The 15,807-nt window shown below is 41.3% G+C and overlaps 1 protein-coding gene across 3 annotated transcripts in view; it reads left to right on the top strand.

The window, feature by feature from the left end:
- Positions 1-15,213, top strand: part of SOX10 (SRY-box transcription factor 10) — a 26,348-nt gene extending 11,135 nt beyond the window's left edge. Inside the window, exons 2-5 of one of the 3 annotated variants that reach the window (XR_011023834.1) lie at positions 7,569-7,975; positions 10,141-10,394; positions 10,524-11,284; positions 14,160-15,213. Coding sequence is in view for 1 of the 3 variants with exons in the window: in XM_068252087.1 (XP_068108188.1) it covers positions 7,590-7,975; positions 10,141-10,394; positions 10,524-11,200 (1,317 nt within the window). In the remaining 2 variants the exon portion in view is untranslated. Of the gene's footprint in view, positions 1-7,568; positions 7,976-10,140; positions 10,395-10,523; positions 12,955-14,159 lie in introns of those variants that run through there. The other 2 variants (XR_011023835.1, XM_068252087.1) reach the window with 2 other exon arrangements.
- The last annotated feature ends 594 nt before the right edge of the window (positions 15,214-15,807 follow it).

Genomic DNA, 15,807 nt, shown 5'->3' with positions numbered 1-15,807 from the left:
ACACACACTGTATATGTCCTGCAGCCCCTATATTGTTTTTCGGCAGATCCAGGAAGGCAATTACAGCTGCTGCTTTTGTAATACTGGCATTATTACTGTTTATTAGGGATGGTCAGGAGGGTGTTTATCATTTCAAGCTACATGTGATTGGTCCATTTCCAAGCCACATATACTAGCATAAAATTAAAATAGAATTTGATTCAACTTGCTATTATCATTAGCATCTCATTGACTATCACTGCTATTTACCCATGAAAATATTTATATAAAGAAGAACTCCAGTGAAAATAGCGTAATGAACAAAAGTGCTTATTTTTTACAATAACTATGTATAAATGATAGTGTTTGCCCATTGTAAAATCTTTCCTCTCCCTGATTTACATTCTGACATTTATCACAAGTTGACATTTTTACTGCTGGCAGGTGATGTCAGTGGAAGTAGGTGCTGCTTGCTTTTTTGGCAGTTGGAAACAGCTGTTATTTCCCACAATGCAGCAAGGTTCCCACAGTGTGATGTCAGCACCATGGTCCTGACATCACCCTGTGGGAGGGGTTTCACCACAATATCAGCCATACAGAGCTTCCTGATGATCCGTTTGAGAAAAGGATAAGATTTCTCATGTGAAAGGGGGTATCAGCTACTAATTGGGGTAAAGTTCAGTCCTTGGTTACGATTCCTCTTTAAGGCCACTTGTTCTCTGTTTATAAAGACAAGCAAGTCCAATAATGTTATCGCCTCGACTTTGCCAATATTTACTATAGTTCTGAATTTAATGTAGTGACATATAACAAAATGCAGTAAATTATTCATAATACCCATTATTATGGCAGTTTTCCTGGTTTCAGCATCAGAAACACTTCCTATATCTATATATTGCTGTATATTGGTATTAAGCCCCGCCCTCCCAGTGATGTCACAGCCTAGGCTGATTAGCTATGCAGAATTCTCCTCCTAGGGCATTCTGGGAGAACGGGCGCTACTTTCAATGACTTCAGAATTCTCACAAAAATTTTGCAGAGCTGCACCTGACAGGATTAAAGATGTGATTCATTTCTAAATGAATATTGCAACAACAACAACAAAAAAGCAGTTTTATTCATTACTTTATTTTCACTACAGTTCCTATTTAAAGTGGACCTGAACTCAGAACTCTTCTCTGCTCTAAAAGATACAAAACAGCATAATAACCTTTAAACAAAAAACATTTCTTTGTTACACCTGATACAAACCCTAAAATAAATCTGCACAGTTTCTACTTCCTGATTCATGGAAGCAGACATCTTGTTTACAGCCTGTGCTTTCAAATGGGCTTATCTGCTATAGGCAGTCATGTGACACAGGGGAGAGATCAAATTACAACTAGTGATTAGACACAAATGAGGGGGGATTACACAGGCGAAACTTTTTAAAACATACAGGGTGCATTTCTTGTGTCCTGTGCAAGAGTTCAGGTCCACTTTAAAGGGTACCTAAAACAAGAAGAGTCTCAGGTTCCATACTTATCTGGGGCTTCCTTAAAGTGGATCCGAGGTAAACTTTTACTCATTGCATAATTGTGTTCCTTTCTTATAGTTTATAGGGCATTCCTCAAGCCAAATACTTTTTTTTGTTTTGTTTTAATACTCTAATTCCCTATAAACTAAACAAGCCTCGCCCACAGCTTCAGAGTGCCTTGGCACTGCAGCAAGGGCTTATGGGAGCTCAGTCTGGGCAGGAGGAGGAGGTTACTAGCCAGAGATTTCAGAGGCAGAGGGGAGGAGGAGAGGGGATTGTACAGTGTCTTGTATTTCTTATGTATATTTGTTCCCCATTATTTGTTTGTATTATGTACAGCGCTACGGAAGATGCTAGCGCTATATAAATAAAAAAATAAATAAATAATAATAATAATAATTGAGCTGATGGCTGCAGATGCTATCAGCTTGCCTTTGTGTAATGTGACAAGCAGAACATGGCTGCCCTCATTGTATCACAGGAATAAATAATCATATTCTCTTGAAGCTGTTTGCAGCTAGATTTGCTGTGTAAACTATCTAAACTTTAGATAAGATATAGACAAGTTACTTGTCATAGTTAGTTTTTCTTCTCGGATCCGCTTTAAGCCCCCTTAACCTCCCTGCCGTTATAAAAAATTGCTGCGCACGGCAGGGAGGGTGTTTTTTGGCTTTTTTTTTTTTTTTTTTAGCATGTAGCTAGCCTGGCCCTAGCTACATGCTTCCCCCCCTCCCTGCGGCGTCCCCCCGAATGCGCCGATCGCCGCCGGCGCATATACCCATCCGGAAATCCCGTTCTGAACGGGATTTCCAGGAGGGCTTCCCCCGTCGCCATGGCGATGGGCGCGATGACGTCACCGACGTCATCGACGTCGTGACGTCAGAGGGAGTCCCGAACCACCCCTCGACGCTGCCTGGCACTGATTGGCCAGGCAGCGCACGGGTCTCGGGGGGGGGCACCCTCTGATGCGGCGGGTTGCAGCGAATCGGCGCGGAGCGGCGGCGATCGTAAGTTACACGCAGCTAGCAAAGTGCTAGCTGCGTGTAACAAAAAAAAAATTATGCAAATCGGCCCAGCAGGGCCTGAGGAATCCTCCGCGGCAGGTTACCCCGAGCTGAGCTCGGGATAACCGGCAGGGAGGTTAAGGTGGCCATACACTTATAGATTTCCAGCAGATTCGACCATCAGATAGATTTCTGTCAGATGCCTGTCAAAACAAATCTGGCAGGAATCTATCTGATGTGTGCCACACACTAGGAACAGATTTCAGAATGAAATCTATTGGAAATGTATTGGAAATCAATCTAAATGTATTATTGGACCATTAGATCCAATGCAACTCTACGGGCCATCGATCTGCTGCCAGCAGCAGATCAACCTAGATTTTCCACCCAGTCAGATAGATCAAATCGTCCTCAAGTTGATCGAAATCGGCCGCAAATTTATAGATTTGCTAATTTGATAGAATTGATTTCCGATTGATCGATCGATTCCATCGATGGCTGAAATCGACCAGTGTATGGGCCACTTTAGAGGCTCTCGTTGCTCGCCGTCTCCCCGGATGGCTCTGGTCCCCGGCAATCCTGCCCGAAAGTCTGGCCGAGTTGCACTTCATCGCGCATGTGCAGCCTGGCCATGCGCGTTCCCGTCCCTGGGAGCGATCTGCACCTGTGCAGTACACAGGAAAACACAGGAGAGAATATGCTTGAATAGGGCTATAGTGTGAAGGTTGCCTAAGGAAAACATTCATAAGTTCAAAGCAGTTTGCCATAGGGACAAATCATAAAACATGACCTACTTATCCAAACACAAACATTTATCAGTAAAACATTCAAAGATAAATCACAGGAACTTTTAAATAATTCTCTTGTTCCTGATTAACTTAAAGAGGAACTGTAGCGAAAATAACAACATGAATAAAATTGCTTATTTTTTACAATATCCTTTCATAGATTATTTAGTCAGTGTTTCCCCACTGTAAAATCTTTCCTCTTCCTGATTTACATTCTGAAATGTATCACTGGTGGTGACATCTTTAGTTCTGCCAGGTGATCTGTATGGAATGTTTGTTACTGAGAGTTCTATGCACAGAGGGAGATACTGGTTGCTTGGCAGTTGGAAAATGTGGTTATTTTCCACAATGCAACATGGTTCATTGGGGCAAACTGTCAGGACCATGGTCATGACATCACACTGTGGGAGGGGTTTCAACACAATATTAGCCACACAGACCCCCCCCCCCCCCCCCCTTCCTCCCGATGATCTACTGTATTCGTGAAAAGGTAGAGATTTCTCATGGGAAAGGGGGTACCTGGAATGAAGTTCAATCCTTGGTTAACGTTTCTCTTTAACTTTGATATTAGTTTTCTCAACTTATTCTTAGCATTTATTTTTTTTTACTTTTTGAGTGCTTAAGATAACAAATGGGGGGATATTTACAAAACTTGTTTCATGAAATATTTTGTATTACTTATTTTCTACTTTAACTATAGAATTAATTCTTGAGCACAATCCAAACAGGATAGAAATTACGTTTCATGCCTAGTTGTAGTACATTTTTACTTGTTGGGTTTTATATTTGGAGAAAAACAGATAAAGTGAGATAGTTCATGAGAAAAACTTTGTGAATTGTGGTAACTCCTTGATGAGCTGTCATGAGAACAGTGTATTCTATTCAATGTAAGGGTCAATAAACCAGGTCTTTGAATCCCAGTCTCTCTGCAGTAATGGGATGTGAGAATGACTAGCATGATTCTCCCACATTACTCATTATATTTAATAAAACTTGAGTTTGTCTGAAACAAACATTCCTGACAGCAGACATGAGACAGGAAGCTCACTAGGTCATTATTACTCTGTATGGGAGCTAAATTACAAAAAAAGACATAAAGGATCGAGAGCTCCAATAGTGTAATTTCAATAAGTAAGATATGTATATTTATGAGCAAATATACTCACAAAGGTGGGTTACCTATGGTAACTGCAAAGGCAGGTGGGAAAATTAGACCCAACCCACTCAGATTTAAGAATGTCGCTCTCCGTAGAAGTAGAAAAAGGGGTAACACCCCTCCACCCAGGGTGGAGTTACCTCCCCCAGAAAGATTTCAAAAAATAACTTTATTCGAGGATGCTCCACAATTTATGTAACGCATTTCACAGGTGAAATCCTGCTTCCTCAGGCAATACAAGGAGCTTTTAGGAAGACCAGACAGGTATGAGCGCCTTACCTGGCACCTCTGTTCAACCAATTGTTCAAATTACAAAAAAAAAGTGCAGAAGTGGATCCTAAAACTTCAACCCTAAATATTTATCAATTAAACCTCCCAAAATACGTGATTTCAGGAAAGTACTTTTTTGGACTTGTTCTAACTGTTTATCAGTTTATTTTCCCCTCTGAATGGCTTTTAGCACATTATTATTCACTTCATATTGTGGAAGAAATGAAACAGACCATTTGCTTTGCTTAGATTTTTTTGTTTCAGGAAGGATTTGCACGGCTCTCCCTAACTCCAGATGAACTTGGTTGCATGTAGCTACTAATTACATATTATTTAGGGATTATAGTTAGTAAGCAATAGGCTTATACTGAACGTGGGGCAAAGCTTAGATTTTTTTTCCTAGTTCCTCTACTCTTGTGTGATTATTTAAACTGGTGAGAGTTCTTAAAGAACACCGGAATTGAATTAAAGTTCGCCAGGTGGTCATACTGGTGGCCTCTTTAGTGTCTGTATATACTGTGTGGCCCCTCAGCTGTGCTGGCCCCCCCTCCATGTTGGAGCTATGCCCCCATTTATCACTGAAGGATACATGTTCTTTCCACTCCGTGCTCCTCCTTAGTGTGTGTTCCCCCACGGCTGTGTGCAGGAGCCTTGGCCGGGAGCATGCTGGGCATCCTGGGCATGCGCAATTACAAATGTTTCCAAACTGCACATGCCCAGAACTCTCCCGGACGCTGTGCACAGCCATTTGGGGGTGCAATCAAGAGGGTGCGTGGAGAGGACAGAGCATGCGCCCTCATTCCAACTGGGTCCAGGCTCCAACACAGAGGCATGCCCAGCGTAGTTGAGGGGCTACACTGTTTATGGGTCACTAAAGAAGCCCCAGGTATGGTCATCTCAAAAAATTTTATTGAGTTAATTGGTTCTTTAACGTACATCTGTAACTTAAGAAAAAAGTTATCCTCCATAATCCCTCCACTGCCGGCCGGGATCCTCGTGGCCACGCTCGCCTCCATGGCGACACTGCATAGGCCGTGAACGTGGCCACACCGCATAGGCGCGCTAGTGAGTTCCTACCTGCAAAGTAGCATGGAGCCACTCATGCATGGCGAAAAAGCCAAGCATGAACGGCTTCATGCTACTGTGCAGGCGCGGGCCTACTTTGCGCAGTGTGGCCACACTCCTACACCCTTCGTACGCAGCTGCAAGCAATCTTTAACATTGAAGTTGAAGATCGTTTAGGGGGTCCCAGGGCAGTGCAGGAGGGGCGTACAACAGTCATGGAAGCCTCTGGACCATCCAAAGGATTCCCCTTAAAGACGTAAATATCTTTCCTTTTTTTTTAACCTGATTACAATTGTCCTTTAAGTGTGTCTAGGACAAGTCATCAAATGTGTGTATTGCCCATGTGGCTAGCACTCATGCCTTGCGGCACTAGAGTCCCACATTTGACTTCCACCCAAGACACTAAGAAGTGTGTATGTTTTCCCTTTGTGTGGGTTTCTTTCAGGCACTCTGGTTTCTTCCCACATCCCAAAACTATACAGGCAGGGCTGGATTTACCATAAGGAATTGTAGGCACGTGCCTACAGGGGCCTGAGGATGCAAAGGCGGCTCACTTCCCTCCCGAGTGGCTCCCTCCCTCCTTCCCTAAGCAGAGTCCTGAGTGGAAGGCTGGATAGTGTGATGGTTAAGGGCTCTGCCTCTGACATGGGAGACCAGGGTTCGAATCTCGGCTCTGCCTGTTCAGTAAGCCAGCACCTATTCAGTAGGAGACCTTAGGCAAATCTCCCTAACACTCTTACTGCCTATAGAGCGCGTCCTAGTGGCTGCAGCTCTGGCGCTTTGAGTCCGCCAGGAGAAAAGCGCTATATAAGTGTTTGTCTTTTTGTCTTTAAATGAGAGGTTACTCACCCGGCTCTCAGCATTCCACTGACAAGATTTCCCCTCAGTCTGGGGCACCACTAGCTACCTAATACTTGTGGGCACCTCTAGCTACTTAATGCCTCTGGGTACCTCTGGCTACCTAATACTAAAGAGCACCTGTGATGGGCAAAGGAAGTAAGGGGCACCTGTAGCTACCTCTGACCGGCAAAGGCAGTAAGAGAAAAGTGACAGCTGGGACAGCCAACACACTTGCGGTGCAGTTTGGCGGGGTAGGTACATGGAGGACGAAGTCTAAGGTGCCAGGACATCAGTGCCTACAAGCTCCTGTGGGGTAAATCCGGGCCTCTGTACAGGTAGATAATTGTCTCCTCCCTAAACTTGCACTAGACCATGTTTAGATTTATAAGGCTATTACCATATGGTAACATAATATTGTGAGCTCCTCTGAGGGACAGTTAACGGGATAGATTATTCAGTGTTTCTGTAAGTTGCTACAGAAAATGTCAATGTCACCTACATACGAATCAATCCATTGCCAAGCTCCATAACTTTGCCTACAATTATCATAACATTTGCACCAATGCTGAATTATTAGCATCTCCGTTACCTATACTTGAGACCACCTAATAAGATGGTAAAGGAACTTGTGTTTGTATGCAGTAATTAGATTGTTTGGTGTTGAAAGGGGGAAGTGTGCTCCCTTTATTGAGAGACATTCTTATGGAACATAACCAGGCGTGGATCCAGGTTTAACTTGGAACTCAAGAGAGACTGTAATATTTTGTAAACATTGCTGATGGAAACTTGGCAGAGTTTTGACTTGTATAACTTTTATCCTGTTGGGTAAATGCTATGAAAGACAAACACTGCTACTTCCATGTTATGTAGACCTTCTTCTGTACATTGGAATGCTCTTGATATTGTCTAGAAGACAAACACCATAACAAGGTCATGGTTGACTCTTTCAGGTTCCTGGTGAGCAAGCCATCATGAGTGACGACCAAAGTCTGTCCGAGGTTGAGATGAGCCCCAATGGGTCTGAAGACCCCTCCTTAACACCTGAGCCTTTGGCATCTCATTCTCACTCTGGCCCAGAAGACGACGATGATGGAAAAGTAAAAAAGGAGCAGGATTCTGAGGACGAGAGGTTTCCTGTCTGCATTCGTGAAGCCGTCTCGCAGGTGCTGAGCGGTTATGATTGGACATTAGTGCCTATGCCCGTCAGGGTCAACGGTAGCAATAAATCTAAGCCTCATGTGAAGAGACCTATGAATGCCTTCATGGTATGGGCACAGGCTGCCCGCCGCAAGCTGGCTGACCAGTATCCACATCTCCACAATGCGGAACTGAGCAAGACACTGGGCAAGCTCTGGAGGTAAATTAAATAATTTAATTATTGGCTGTTTTTTTTTTTATAATAATGAAAAAATGTAAAGTGAACCTCATGAAATAAGTTTTCTAACTATTCTAAAAAGGAAACAGAGTAGTCAATGATGATTCCAGCAGTAGCATTGTTTGGTTAGTCCAATTATCATGCACCATGGACAAATCAAAACATGGTAGGATTGTGGGAGCTATTAATGGTCAAATATAAGATTCACACTTGATTCACCAAAATTGTTGGCCTCCCAACGATCTGCTAGGACAGATCACACTTGTCCAACTGCTATTGTAGTTATGGCAGCTCCCTTTGTAGATCTTGCTGCTTAGGGAGCTGTTTGTTCGTTACCCCACCCATAGAACAAAACATATGTAACCATCTAATAAGGGCCATGATGTTCACACCTAAACCACTGTCCAAAATGCTCACTTATGATCGTTGTAGGAGATCAAATTTATTCATAGCTATAGATATTTCTGCTTTCCCTTTTTTTACATTGTTTGAAATGTAAAATTAAGACTTAAAATACAGCACAACTTATCTACTCATTTTGTTTTTTCTTCACTAAGGCATAGCTGCAATACTTCGGGTGTTTGCATTACTTAAAATAGACCTTTAGGTTTCCTGATACTTTGAAAACATACAGTTGAAAAACTTCCCTTAGTTTAGGTATTCCCTATTCAAGAAATCTGCCCGTAGATGTTGTCAGCCAATCTGGCCAATACTGGTCCATTCCATCAACCACTACAGCACAGAAAAGGTCTCCACACTGCTAAATAATAGATGAATGTTGAGTTTGGAGTCAGATATCTATTGCAACACTGGGGAATCAAAGGCAACTGTGCCTCAAAACTGCTGACCTACTCTGTGTTTCCTGTCACTAATAGAACAGTAAATGGGACATTTTCAGATGGTTGAGTCCTGGTACCAGTGTCCTCTCAAGAGGTGTTGGACAACCTTGAAGGACCAGAAACCCCATTCTATATAATATTCATGTGCCTGTCGATAAGTGTTGAGCTTTAGGGTTTTCTCCTAAAATACTGCCACTGGTCACTGTTTTTGGAGACAGATGTCTGTAATGTTTCTGTCCACATCTTCTCAATGGTAGGGGTTGATAGTCTGCCATTGACGAACCAAAAATATCTACGGCCAAACTTAGGCTGCCTAAACATTTTACAATCTTGATTGTACAATACTGACTCTTCTTACCAAACCTGTGTAGCAGAAGGCTAAATCCACTGAATATACTCTGAAAACATACTGTACTTCAGAAGACCCTTATACTGTAGAAAAGTGATAGAACTGCACAAGGTTGTACAACTCAGATTGTATGGTGTAAAGACAACTTTCAATTGTCACTACCTCTATAAGAAAGAGAGAGTAAGTTGTCAATGTCTTGTGACCCAAGGAGGAAAACCCAATCAGCACCATCTTAGAATTCAGTTGGATGAAATGACCTCAGATTAAGGCATACTGAATGGACCTTTTAACATTAGCAAAGTTGTGGAGTTTCTTTAATAATGGGACAGCCATACTATCCCAGGGAAAAAACAAACAAACACATACTGTATATAAATAGGTAACAATTTGTTCTACTTACGTAATATATGTATTGTACTGCCCACATTTTGTTTTCAGTGAATTTTATATAGTAAATAAAGAGAATTCTGTTCCTTGCATTTGCCATCTTGATTCCCTCTGACTGAAGCCAATCCTAATGTCATTTTCTCCCCTACTATTTTTTTCCTAGAAACTGCACTGTCATAGCTAGCTTGCTTTGCAAACACATGTAGATCATTTAGATCAGATTTCAGAAGCACACTGATCTGCCCTCAGCCAATCAGTGAGGACCAGGAAGACCAGGGCCAGGGAGATAACAAGCTTCCTTCTTATCAGTAATGTACCAAATAGAGCCAGGCTGACTGAGATAAGATCTATTACGGCAGAAACATTTCTGAATAGATTGGAGTACTTGCAATGCAGAGTAAGACTGCAGGCTGCATAATAAACGCAGAGCAGTGGGTAAATGGAATTTGATTTTGTAGCTGACAATCCTTAAAAGAGTATTAAATATTCCATTAAGTAAAATGTATCAAAATTGCAGACTTTCTTGCATTTCCATTATTCTGTCGTAACCTATTTTTGTTTATATCATATAGGTTGTTAAATGAAAATGATAAGAGGCCATTTATAGAGGAGGCAGAAAGACTGAGGATGCAACACAAGAAGGACCATCCAGATTATAAGTATCAGCCTCGTAGAAGAAAGAATGGGAAGCCCACATCTGGAGAGGGAGATGGATCCTCAGAAGCTGAGGGTGGAGCTTCTTCCATACAGGCGCACTACAAAGGCTCACATCTGGACCACAGACACGGCTCCCCTATGTCTGATGGCAACTCGGAACACTCAACAGGTAATTGATGATGATGAACATTTTAACCTCAGTAGTAATGAACTGTTGTGTTCTACATTAGCTTGATTTTGTTGCGTCTATATATAATTCTGAAGAAATACCCATAACAGTTTTCATTTGTTCCCGTAGGTCAAAGTCATGGCCCTCCCACGCCACCAACAACGCCAAAAACAGAACTTCAGGCAGGAAAATCTGAGGGCAAGAGAGATGGATCCCGCTCCCTCACAGAAGGCGGGAAACCCCACATCGATTTTGGCAACGTAGACATAGGGGAAATAAGCCATGATGTTATGTCCAACATGGAGACATTTGACGTCAATGAGTTTGACCAATACCTTCCACCCAACGGTCATGCTGCACACCCAAGCCACATCGGGGGTTACACCTCCAGCTATGGTCTCAGTGGAGCTCTGGCAGCCGGGCCTTCTGCTTGGGCTCTCGCAAAGCAACATGCTCCAACTGTGGCAGACTCAAAAGCTCAAGTGAAGACGGAAAGCTCAAGTACCAGCCATTACGCAGAGCAACCTTCAACATCTCAGCTGACCTACACCTCTCTGGGTCTTCCTCACTATGGTTCAGCCTTCCCTTCCATTTCCAGGCCACAGTTTGACTACTCAGACCACCAACCATCAAGTTCTTATTACAGCCATTCAAGTCAAGCCACTGGCCTCTACTCTGCGTTCTCCTACATGGGTCCTCCTCAGCGTCCTCTTTACACTGCCATCTCTGATGCTCCTAGCGTGGCTCCATCACACAGTCCAACACACTGGGAGCAGCCAGTGTACACCACGCTGTCAAGACCATGAGAATTACTGAGAAAAAGGCAAAGGAGGGACATCTCGCGGGGAGCAAGTTGCTCCGACGGGGTCCTCCCACCGCTCAGATCCCAGGTAGAATCCGGATTCCAAGAGCACCAGGAAACTGTAGCTGGTTTCTACGGGCCCCTGGGAAATACGGAGACCAGGGAATAAATGGGTCTTTATTTCTGAAATAAAATTAAGCTCCAGTGTAAAAATAGTGGGGTAGGATAGCAGGGCAAATGCAGGGATGGGGGAAGGGAATAAAAATTGTACACTGATCATGAACTAGTGTCTCCCACATTAAGGGAGGAAGCTGCATCATCTGACTTGATAGCACCTTTGATCTTAGGTGCCAGGCTGGCTGGAAAAAAAATTGACTATGTACAGCCGTTGGCTGCCGAAGACAAATTGCTATATGAAAGCAGCTTGACTTTCTTATCCAGTTGACCTGGGCTGCTAACCTTTTATTTTTTTCTGAAATAAGGGATAGTCCAAACACCACTAATCATCCTAACATCTTGGGAATCAGCAGATTACTTGTTCCTCTTATTCACTTGTCCACAACAAACGAGAGATGAATTAGCATATGACGGAAAAAAATGTGATACAGTTTGTGCTTTACCACTCCCAATCCTATCTTCATGGATGGTGAGCAAACAGTAGCTGCATCTTCATAATCCCGAAGAACTAGAACAAGTGAAGGCAGGGGATACTTACCTCCGTGATAACCCACTTCTTGTTGTGCAGTGGTCAGTGCTCCGATACCCCGGAGTGGCTGTTGGATGCAGTAAAATGGCCAACATTTGGCCGGGATATTCATCCACAGTACTGTGCAATTTTATGGCATAGGAACCTTTCAAAAATAACAAGATGGCTTTATTTTTATTATTTCTCCAGCATATCACTGGTGTGAACAGACAAAATATTAAATAACAAGTAGAAAAATGCAAAAAAAAAATTAAAAATAGTGAATTTTAAAGTGAAAAACATCTAGACCCTCCATTCCCCATTTTATAGAGTCCAGAACCAAACCTTATTTAAACCTTGGCTTAATCTCGGTCCATACACAGACAAACTACAGATGAGAGCAAAATTCTATAGAATTGTCAGGACTACAAGAAATCTGGTGAGTGATCACAATCATGGTCCAGGGAAAATATAGTTTCCCGTGCTTCGATTAAAAACAAATAAATAAATAAAAAGGACCTTCCATATCCCTTCATTTTTGATTATTATGAAGTATTAAGAATTAATCTTCACGGATATTTCCTGGAGTGCAGGCAATTCTTCACCGTTTCAAATCATCAGATGAAATGGGGTCACTGAACTTTATAAAAAGTTAATGAAAGGCCTCGACAAGTCAGAACACAAACTGAAGGGAAAGTCAAACAACTCTCCTTGAATGATTGACCTTGGACTTCAGAGTCCATCAGCAATAAACAGATATAGTGGGTTTCTAATTTACCTAAAGGTGTTGTACACCACTTGTTCCATAAATAAAATTGTAAGAAGAGACATTTGAAAAGGTTATAGTACAATTGTTATATTAAAAATACAATTTGTGAAGTACATCTGTTTAAAGGTGCCATCACACGATACAATTTTGTTTATATTTTTTCTTTCAATTTGAAAATCATTATCCATTTTTTGATGGATTGTAACTTTTGTAAAATCTAACCAATGTATCTCTTGTGTTCAATTAAAAAAAATGGGTCTATCAATATATGTATCAGTATTTTCTACCATAGCTAATTGAAAATAAACATTTGTATTATTTTTTTTTTGGGGGGGGGGGGAGGGAATTTTGATCACCTAAAAAATTGAAACATTGAATTTTTATACACAACCTATATTTTTATTGAACTGGAAAATCAAATGTTTTATTGTATTGTGTGTGGCCACTTTTGGATTCATTTTTCTTATCCTTATTGAAAGTTGTTTCGTGAAAACCCTACGATGGGGAAAAGGTTGACCTCAACAAAAGGAGTGGTGTACAATAACTTTACATAAGTAACGAACCATATAAAGGTTTAAGTGTCTTCCTGTCTTCAGTCAGGAACCAAGTGTGAAAGTTTACATATTTTTTATAAGGTTTTAGAAATGTCAGCGATAGTTGTAAACATAACACAATTATACTTAAAATTGCCATCAGTTATCGAACCAGAGTACCCATAAAAAAAAAAATCTCATAAAAAGTGTGAGCTTTTGCCTACCAAGCTATGGCAAATTGAAAGCATTGTTCCAAGAACTACCGCGTGTCCACGTACATCGAGTAATGCTGGGGATCCTGAGAGTGGCTACTTGTACACTTGGTGGGTTGTAGAAAAAATGTACACGATTCTAAACGGCGGCCATTTTGGCTTCCTTGAAAACATGACTATCTACTGGCATTTCTCCCAATGAAATACTATGAAGTATGCTTTTTAGGATGACAAAAATGGAAGCAGTAAAAGGCAATATGTAAATATAAAAATATATATATAAAAATATATATTTTTGTTTTTTGAATGGTGTGGTGAGGCAGGTACTTTTATACCAAATAATGTCTTGGTTAACTTTGGTTTTACCAATATATTTTTTTCTTTCAATCTTGGGTTTTGATATTTGAAGAGGGACACAAAATCCCTCAGTGGATTAGGGATTAAAGTTTTTGATACTTGTGCTATGCCCAGATTAATCCTAGTGTATAACAAAAATTTGTCCCTTCCTCCATCGGTATTTTCTGCTACGGATGGTTTTATTTTCGATGTTTGTCTTTCTTGTTTTCATTATGTGTAACTGTATCTATCTTATTTATGTAAATATTGTACTATTTTACCCAGTTCTTCCGACCTGTCAATCTTTTAACTGTGCATAAACCTATTTGAGATAAATATATGGAAAATAAAAAAAAATTAAAAATTGATTTTTGTAATGTATTATCTTCCATACATTTGATTTACTTTTTATTCTTTTCTTACCTTAGGAACCTGACGCACAACTGAATTGACATCAGGCACGGATCTACCTCCCCCCATTGCCTTTGACAACAAAAATGAGATTGAGTGCCTAAATGGTGTCTACAAAATTGTACATTTTGGGGCGTGAAAAATGTTTAGCAAGAACACAAAGTAGTTTTTGTATATACCGTAGGTATGGAAATAGAGAGTAATATTGATTATAGCTAAGTGTAATAGTAATATAGCCACATGATAGTTCAAACAGAGATCTATTATATTTACATAACTATTTCAGATCTGTGAAGATCTCTTTTCTATTAAAAAAACAAAACTTATATAATGGACCACCAAAACTTTTGTGGTCAAGGACTTGAAAAAACATCTTTTTGTCTTTTTTGCTTCATAGAGTATAGCAGCAATAACCGCATTTGCAAAGCACTTCCCTCCCATACGATTTAAAGCACATGGCATGTCTCAGACCAGTAGTTAGAGGCAGGGTGGGTTACTTCGGAAGCTCAATGTCCGTAAATGCCTGACTAAATAGTCGGCCTTCAAATCTAGATTTAAACAGCTACAGTGATGGAGCTGTCCTGAATGACTCTGGTAGGTAGTTCAAGAGGGTAGGAGCAGCATGACTGGTTCTGAATGTTTTGAGGTGGACTCTGGAGAATGGAGATGACCATATTATTAGGTCTTGTTGATCCACGGTTGTGGGAAATTTGGTGCAATTGTAACAAATCCTTCAGGTAGCCAGAGTCTAAAATATGTAAGGCTTTGAATGTTAGTTGGCCAATCTTGAAGAGGATTCTCCATTTTGGGAAGTAGGGAACGCAAAGAGCATCTGTGAGGACTTTGTTGCTGTCCGTATTCCTTTTGAAGATATTTCCTTCATTCCCTGCTCTTGGCAGCGCTTTTTGGCAGAAGTTCCACTTTATGATTCAGGACTACTGTACAGGAAATATACTGGAATGTGTTGCAAGTCATGGGACACTAACCATTTTCCCCATTATACAAATAAAACAATTATTCAGCTCAAAGCAAACCTGTAGAGGTGCCTAATAAATAAAGCAAATGCTAAAGATGCAGAGTATAGAGCCTTACCACTATGTGTGCATTATTTGTCTCATTAAAGTGGGCTTATCCCCCCGACCTAAAATTTCAGTAACTACTCTTAGTTACATAAAAGAACATTTAAAAGCATTCCCAGGCATTCCTTGTGTGTAAGATTATGTATTTTCACTGCAGAGTGCAGTAGAAGCTTGGCAAAGGCAATCATTGCTGGCTAAAGCTCTCTGCATGCGTCTTCACTCTGCCCCTCTCCCTCTTTGCTGAATAGACACATCGCCCTGGCAACTGCTGAGTCACTTTAGCAGAGGGAAGGGGGGGACGGTGTAAAAACACAGGCACAGGAAGATTCTTGCCTTTGCCAATAACTAGAAATAAGCAGGGCTGTGGAGTTGGTACAAATCTTCCGACTCCGACTCCTCAGTTTATGAAACCACCGACTCTGGCTCCAACTCCGACTCCGGGTACCCAAAATTGCTCCGACTCCTCGATTCCGACTCCAACTTCGACTCCACAGCCCTGGAAATAAGAAAACTTCTACTCTTCTCCGCAGTGAAAATAAGTTATTTTACACACAGGGAATACTTGGGAATGCTTTCAATTTTTTTT

Source organism: Hyperolius riggenbachi, chromosome 9 (genome assembly GCF_040937935.1).
Source record: "Hyperolius riggenbachi isolate aHypRig1 chromosome 9, aHypRig1.pri, whole genome shotgun sequence".
Taxonomy (NCBI): Eukaryota; Metazoa; Chordata; class Amphibia; order Anura; family Hyperoliidae; genus Hyperolius; species Hyperolius riggenbachi.
Note: the sequence above shows the minus strand (reverse complement) of the source record. Positions and strands in the feature narration are given on the sequence as shown.